Below are 8,485 nucleotides of genomic sequence, written 5' to 3' on the forward strand. Positions count from 1 at the left end.
TAGGTATATTGCAACCCTTTTTTAGCTGATCTAATACATCAAATAATTGACTTAGGTTAAGGTACGTACCAGCTTCAAGACTAAGCATCCAAAAATTTCCATTTGTATTGCAATTGCATTGGATTCTAGGTCAAATTAAGAATAGCCACCATATATAGACCATAGTTTCTAATTCACCAATCTACTAACATTTGTTCAAAAACTTAAATGTTATTGAACATCACATTACAAAAGTGTATAAGCAAGGCCTGCTCTATATTCAATGATCAATTATAGCTGAAATCCAAGGATTGACAAGTTTAATCTAGTGTTTACATGACATCCTCTGCTAGTAAAGATTGAACAAAAGTTGAGCATCCAAGTAGAGGTGCGGTGCGTCTCACTCAGAGGACTTCAACCTCCATTCAGCTCAGGTTACTTCAACCGGTGTGAAGTGGTGTGATAAAATAGGTATGACGTGTAGTATTACTCGTGTATCCTACATGCCTATCTAAGGTGGCTGGCAGAACCAAGTTACGAGTATTATTTGGCACAAGTGGCACCTTCAAAGGCAAGCTAGCTGTTATTTTTCATGCAGAAGTTAACCAGGGGAGAACTGTTCTCAAGCCTTTTGATGACGGGTGAATTTATGCAATAAATATGCAAATAAATTTTAAAAACTGCCAACGGCAAGACCAATCATACAATTCCTCATAAACTCCTAATAAAAGAACTTCATAATTACCACTATCAATCCCTGGAATCTTCAAAACAGTTCTCCTCCAATATAAACCATTTGCAATCAATACCATCACTAAAAGAAATCAAACTCAAGATAATTATCCGAACCTTTCTGATTAGGAACAGGTGTAGTGGCAGCAGCCTTTTCACTTGTTGATGCTGTTGGTGCAGGTAATCTCTCAACCTCGACAGGCTTCGGGATCTCAGGAGGAGTAGCACAGCGTATCAGTGCCCAATTCACACCTTCAAAGAAGGGGTGTTGCTTGATCTCAGTTGCCCCTCGTTTGTAGGCCAATCTATGCTGTGGCTCCTTTACAAGCAACCCCCTTATGAGATCCCTTGCTGCAAAACTGACAACCGGGGATTCTGGAAAACGAAGAGGCTGACCCACAACATTGAATAACGTAGCCCGATTTCCTGATCCCTTAAAAGGAGTTTTACCAAACAATAACTCATAAAGAAAGATTCCAAAAGTCCACCAATCAACAGCACTTCCATGACCTTCACCCTTAATGATCTCAGGTGCCAAGTACTCGTGTGTCCCAACAAATGACATAGACCGGGCGTCAGTTGGCTCTGCCATGAGCTCAGGTAATGGGCTGACTTGGTTTCCTACCTCATTTTTGGGTTTCCGGTCCTTCTTGGACTTGCTTGAAAAGAAGCGCGGTGAGAAGCATGTTGTAGGTACTACACAGGACGGCTGGATACAAGAAGGCTCAATGCAAGCTGGCTGCACGCAATACACAGGGTTTTTTCGTAATGGTTCAGACTCCATAGATGAGGTTTTGACAAGAGTTGGGCTAACAGCACAGCGGAGTGAAAGATCAAAGTCAGAGAGCATTATGTGTCCATCTTCCCTCACGAGAATATTTTCCGGCTTAAGGTCACGGTAGACAATCCCAAGCATGTGGAGATATTCCAGAGCTAACAGGACCTCTGCTACATAAAATCTGCAAGTTAAATGAAAGACAACAATTGTCACTAAAATATCATATGGAAACATGGATGTCTTGGAGACTTTTTAGCCCTCAAGAGCTAGTAAAAGTATTAGAGTCTATTTGAGATTGTGTTGGGAAATAGAGAGTTTATCTCAAGAAATAGCTTTTTAGAAAAAGCTTAATTTAAGTGCGTTTTTGACATTTTTTAGAGCAAAATTGTTAAAAAATTATTTTTTAAGTTTTTTTACCAAGCATACCAGTTTTGCTTTGCATAGTTTTTTATATACTAAAATTATTTTTGAAGTTCTTTAACACAAATTACACAATCCTAAACAGGCTCTAAATGAAGGCCGGTCTTGGAAAATTAGTTCTTTGAATGCTGCATAATCCTTCAAAATGATTATATCCTAGTAGGTGGATAAGAAGACATATAATTACCCTTGATTTTCATGATTCAACCATTTACCATCTGAATCCCTTCATTTTCCCAAAAAAAGTTTTCCATTTTACAGTGGTTGAGGAATAATACAGCTTTGAAATTGAAGCCCAGGATGTTTAGGTAAAACTTTTAACTAATCTTCTGCATTATCTGACATATGAACAATTGTTGAAGACATGCAACTGAACTTCATTCAAGGCTCTAGAAGTAGTGACTTGGCATCACGGAAGCATTACAAAAACATCTTGATACACATGAATTCCAGGTTTCATCAGTCATGGGCAGCTTTGTGGGTACATATTAAGAACTTGCCTATATAAGTCAGGTTTCAGGCTCCATTCAACATGGATGGGCACTATTCTGCCACATAGTCCTACAATGGGGACAGACAACTAACTCAACATGCCGAAGTAAAGCTTCTAGGGAAAAGGACAGAAGGCAAAGGCCTTCGCACAGGAATAAATCGACATACATGGTACACTTAATACAATGGCTTTATATGAGTAACATGGATACCAAATTCCTGAAAGTAATAAACAAGTTTTCCGTTCAAGGATAGAATATTTGTTTAACCATCTAATGCTAAAGGTGTAAACGGATTATAGTAGATGAACTGAAAGTGAATCAGAACATGCATGCCAACTAAAATGAAGAGAACTAAATATTATGGTTAAGCTTGCTTAACATACTTGACTGCCTGCTCAGGGAAATGCTTCCCTGGCTGCCTCTGCCTAAGAGTGTGCAAATCTCCTCCAGGACAGAACTCCATTACCAAGCATGAGAACTTATCTGTCTCAAAGTGGGTGTACAACGTGGGAAGGAAGGGATGGTCCAGACATTGCAGTATCTCTCTTTCTGTCTGAGCACGAAGCAGCTTCTTACGACTTGCTAGAGACCCTTTGTCCATAACCTTCATTGCAAAATAACATTTCGTTCCACCTAACTCAGACAGATAGACACTGCCAATATCCCCACAACCCAGCCTCTTCAGCAGTCTAAAATGCCCCAAACCCAAAACCCCATCTCTTGCTCGAATTACTTGTATGGCCTCCCATCTCAAGTCATTTGCTTTGTGAGGCTTGCTGATACTGCTACTAAAGCTGCTACAGGAACTCTCATCGCTTACATCGCTGCTTGTGCTTCCTCTACACATACTGCTCTTGCCACTCTCAACAAAATCAACACGATCACTAATCTTGGCACTTCCACTGGTCTTAGCAAGACTACTGGTCCCATCACTAACTTTAGCAGAAACTGAACTGTTTTTCACACTCCCATACTCTGATGTCTTCTTTTCTTGATCAACAAAACTTTCCAGTGAGGCTCTTGTCTCATTTACAGAAGAATCTACTTCTGTTGATGCTTGCTCAAGACCCAGTGAGGAAAAATTTGAATCAAATTTATTAATCAAGGAATCAGAGAACCCCTTTTGAGTAGAATTTGGTGCTTCTTTATCTTCAGTACCTTCACCCTTAGCCTGCTTTTTTTGAACAAATTTTGGTAATTGTTCAGGTGCAACCAACACAGGTTTGCTTACCTTCACAAACTGCAGAGGTAAAGGCTTGAGATCATTTGCCTCCACTGTTTGAACACAAGCTGTCTTTTGTTGCTGCTTCGTTGAAGCTCTCACACCAGTTTTTGAGGCCATCAGAGGTAACAGAGAGCTTTAAAATATATCAGACTGAAGAAACTCATAGCTCAACATCCGTTAACGGACTAAATCTCACATTAGCAGCCAGCATACTTCCAAGCTCTGTAAAAACCAGCTTTTCATCAATTAAAGATGACTAATAAATTATTGCAATCCCATTCCACAGCAAAGTAAGAAAAAAAAAATTGCATTTAGTTTGAGCGGTTTTCCCAACCTGATCTACATAGTTGGAAGTATAACATGAAATCCACTAATAATAAACTACGACTGCATAAATCTGTTCAGAAAACTTAAGCAGAAATGTTGGCTCCCTTTTCAGTTTTCACATGATCCAAACAACAGAAAAGATCACAAAATTAGATCAGAGAGCACTCATAGATAAAAGTTGGCGTTCAGCTATATATGAGTCAAAATGTAAACTTTATTGAGCTGACAATTAAAACTAACACACAAACAGAAAATTATTTAATTTTTTTGCCATAATGAAATTATTTACAAAGCTGCATGCAGACGTTTTTTTAAGCAGACCTTGATCAAACGATATTGAAGATATATCATCGGAAGATTGACAGTCTCAGACTTGTAGCTAAATAACTAAATATGCAATCTTTCCTCCACCAAAATAAAGATAAATATACCAAAAGCAACAAGCAAGTTAAAGGAGGACAAATAAATCCAAAACAGATACAAAAGATTCAAGAACCACCAAAAAAGCAAAGAATCAGTCAAGCAAGTACTCCAATTAGAATGCAATTCTAAGCCGATTTTAACCAATCTCAAACATGTAAATTTGCTGTAACCAACTACACGAGCATGATCAGGTGCCAATTACACCAAAACCCAGATCTCCCTAAAAAAAAAAAACCATGGCCATCCGCGGAACCCCAACACAGATCCACAACCAGGAAAAGACCCCGTTGCAAAAAGCAAGAGCACAGGTAAAATTACACAAACCCATCAATTAAAAAAACCCAGAGAGGCTAATAGAGTAAGAGGGAGAAGGCCCAAAAGAGTACCTGATATCAAGGATTACACACTTGAGCCGCTTTGCTTTGGCAGTGAAAGAAAAACCAAAAAAGAAAAGCACTTTGGTAAGACAGCTCTCCTGAGAGCTTAAGACCTGTGTAGAGCTTAGAGAGAGAAAAGCTTGAGAAGGAAGTTAGAGAGAGAGAGAGAGAGATGTGTAAATCACAAAGGAGAACTGGGCCTCCGCTTATGGTGGATATTAGGCGAAGAGAGAGAGAGAGAGAGAGAGGGAGGGAGGGAGGAAGATAGAGATGGGTCAAAGTTAAAGCGAAGCTCTCTTTTCTCGTTGCATAAGATTTTCAATTGGTTTATCGAATGAGAAGTAAAGGGGTCAGACTCACCTACAGTTCTCTGCGGTTTCGCACCTGGTTCTTCCTCGGTCAATTGATGAAAATGCCCTTTCAATTATTATTCTTTTTATTATTATTATTTTTTTCTGAATAATATTTTAAGACCAATGTTATTTTTCACGCTCATTAACACATGTTTTAAGTAATTTATATGAAAAGACATGACATCCGTTAACATGAATTAAATAATAAATAAATATGAAAAATAACTTTACTCATCTCTTAAATATCCTATTTCACTTGTTCTTTTATGCTCAATGTTAGTGAAGACAGTTAATAAATTTTACTAACTGCTTAAGTAATTATGATTAGCAATTTTAATCGATAACTGCTAACTATAATTACATTTTCACCTTTAGTCGCCATCGCCAAACTGCACATTAGAATGGTCGACCATTCATTCAACAATTTTTTTTTTTTTTTTTTGCTGCTATGTGGTAGCACCAAGGCGTACTACCATGTAAAGGAGTATATGAGATAAGAGTAAATCGGAGGGTCTCTAGCATTTTTCCCTTTTATTTTATTTTTGTTATTGAAAATTGATCTGTTCAATTTTTGCACTTTCCTTTACAATTAGGTCTTATGTTCTTCATTTTATTAGCCTCTTCCTACTAGAATTTCTACATATATTTTTTTTTCTTTCTAATTAAGTCTTATAGCCACGTATGATTTCTATATTTCAAAACAATTGTCATCACCCAAAAGTGCATCTAAATTAATACCCCATCTAATAAATTAGGAAAATGAATTATTTTTTAGGATTAATATAACCCATTGATTTCCTAACATGTGAATAAATAATAAAATCTAAGATACAAGTATGAAATACTTGAACTAAGTTGCACCGTGGCCGCTAGGGATGAGAAAACTCAAAAAATATTTTACTTTTGAACAACTTAATTAATTGTACTTTTATTTATTTAAACTACTATATATATATTTAATGAGAAATAATAATAAAATAATAATTTACATTATTGTTTTTACTCCACAATTCTTTAAAGACAATTATGTTGAGATGTACATTGATGATACGAATACAAAGTGCATTATTATGCCGACATTGGGTTGTTGGTTGCCTAAATCGGGGACCTACTTTCCCTTATAGCCGATCAAATCATAGGCAATGGACCAAGGGTCGATGAGAATGTTGGATAATATAGATTGGTTTGGAATACATTGATTAAGGTTGCCAATGAAGACCATTTTTTGCTTCAAAAGTCCTAGAGTTTTACTGGTTAATTTTTTTTTTTTTTAAGAAAAAATATTAAAAAAATAATTTTAAGTATATAATATTTTTAAAATTATAAAAATAATTTTCACCTGTATATAATATCAAACATTTTTTAAAAAAAATAAAAGTAAAAAATACTCTTCAAAACACATTAACAATCATAACCTTATAGCTCTGAAAATTGCTTTCATTATTAAATATATATGTTGGTGCAACACAAGCCAAGCAGGGCCCGAGCTCTAAAATCCCATGGAAATGATGGGACAAGGCATTGCATTTGGATCACTCAAACCCCATGTGTGTGATTGAGAAGGAGAGGGAGAAATTATGTGCTGCATAAACATAAATAAATGAGGTGTTGGAGATTGTCAATATTCCATGATTGGAAATCTTAGAAATTAAACAATTTTAAATGTTTTAGGTTTTTTATAACAATCTTTTTTAATTAAAAAAAAAACACAAACAAACAAAAGATATAAGAAGAAACGAAGCCAGTACTAGCTTGTTAAACTCGTATGTCTTTGGAGCATTTAATTTTTACATATATTTATAATAAAATTAGCTGAGCTTACGAGAATTAGGTGTTGTAAAGACATATGTTATAATTTACTATAATTGTTTTTTTTTTTTTTGTTAAGTTTAGTATTAAGAAAATATTTATGAAACTTGTGTGGACTGTGGTTGCTTCGGAAAGCAAGTAAATATCATATTGAATTTATAAAATCCTTCCAAGTTGTAATCGAGACCACAAAAATCTCTCTCTAATTAATATCAATCGAAAGACGTCCAAGTACGTCTCCTTCAACATTAGACGTGAGTGCTTCAACTACTTTATTTTGTAGTTTTCTTTCCCTGTGTTTTTTCTTTTATGTTTGGTATATCCATCCGTATGTATATATACAAGTAGCTAGGAGCCTTGAATGCCGAATTCGTCATCAAGTGACATAAAAACGACAACAAATCAACTTTGATTTACCATTGTTTTGGTCGTTTTCCCTCGTCGTGGGCAACTTTTTTGGGTTTAGGTCATAATCCAAGTCGTCCACCCACACCCACATGGGACTTGTGAGTTATGTTATTGAAATTAGGGGGTAAATCAGATGTAGTGGGGTTTTAATTAACCTGATTATGTTATAAATTGTGTTCAAGGCTCAGAACTAGCTCATTTTTACTATTCACAAATGAAAGATCGATGAATCAGGGGCACGAAGATAGTTATATATGTATAAGAACCAATATAGAAAGTAAGGCTTGATAAGATGATAAAAGGGACTTATGACCTTTAGCTCAAAACTCTAATTGGAGTATTTTTTTTATTCTTCTTTCTCAAACATTCACTAACTTAATTATAAGCATCGGAGTTATCCTCCACCGACATTTATTGGCGAACTTGTTTGCTCAAATAAAATAAAACTTTAACAAAGGCAGCCACAAAAATAAAGAAAAAAGAAAGAAATTTACTATTCAAACAAAGATATTATTAGCACAAATCAGATTTATTATTACTATTAATCGAGTATGTACTTTGCTCGAATAAGCACATGCATTATGTTCTCGTGAAGTTTTTTCAATTAATGTAATATATATATATATATATAGCATACATATACTAATGCAGTATTTTAATCTTCTGACGTTACCACATGCATCCTATTTGTTTAGAAGTTTAAAGTAGCAGTTTCGTGCAGTGGTCCTCAGTTAATTGTTTTCTGTATTAATTATTACGATAATTATAAATTATTCTTACTGACAAAAGCCATACACACAAGATCATGACACTTGGCCTGCATATGATCAGATCTGGTTAGATTACTTCAGTTCTCTTAATTAGCACTTGTTAAAAAAAATAAAAAAATAAAAGATTGATTTTCACCGTCACGTCATATATGTATAATATTTAATTAAAATGTGAGGTGATTTGATACTATGTTAAATTATTATTTATCTATTTTTTAAGCTTATAAAAAAGGTAAACTTAATTAATTTTATAATATATCAACCTATTAAATAGCATTACTCATTTGCCTAAAAGAAATCATCAGCGTACATTTTGTTAGTATTTTTGTTGGCTCAATTCGGTTTCAAAATGCAGAGGTTATTGTTTTACGGGCTCAAACACTGATATAA

At 35.1% G+C, this 8,485-nt stretch overlaps 1 protein-coding gene across 1 annotated transcript; it reads right to left on the reverse strand.

The window, feature by feature from the left end:
- Positions 1–238: 238 nt before the first annotated feature.
- Positions 239–5,100, reverse strand: LOC132168831 (serine/threonine-protein kinase D6PKL2). The gene is made up of 3 exons (XM_059579887.1): positions 4,765–5,100; positions 2,787–3,850; positions 239–1,670 (listed from the first exon to the last, which is right to left on the reverse strand). Exons 2-3 carry the CDS (start codon positions 3,743–3,745, stop codon positions 794–796), a joined length of 1,836 nt encoding a protein of 611 aa, XP_059435870.1. The 5' UTR covers positions 3,746–3,850; positions 4,765–5,100; the 3' UTR covers positions 239–793.
- Positions 5,101–8,485: the final 3,385 nt, after the last annotated feature.

This window comes from Corylus avellana, chromosome ca2 (genome assembly GCF_901000735.1).
Source record: "Corylus avellana chromosome ca2, CavTom2PMs-1.0".
Taxonomy (NCBI): domain Eukaryota; kingdom Viridiplantae; phylum Streptophyta; class Magnoliopsida; order Fagales; family Betulaceae; genus Corylus; species Corylus avellana.

What these genes read in the sequence shown, in the direction of transcription:
- LOC132168831 (XM_059579887.1), bottom strand. Translation starts at nt 3,745, where the DNA reads ATGGCCTCAAAAACTGGTGTGAGAGCTTCAACGAAGCAGCAACAAAAG. An exon ending in TTCCCTGAGCAGGCAGTCAA is followed by an intron (nt 1,671 to 2,786) that starts GTATGTTAAGCA and finishes TTTAACTTGCAG; the next exon opens with ATTTTATGTAGCAGAGGTCC.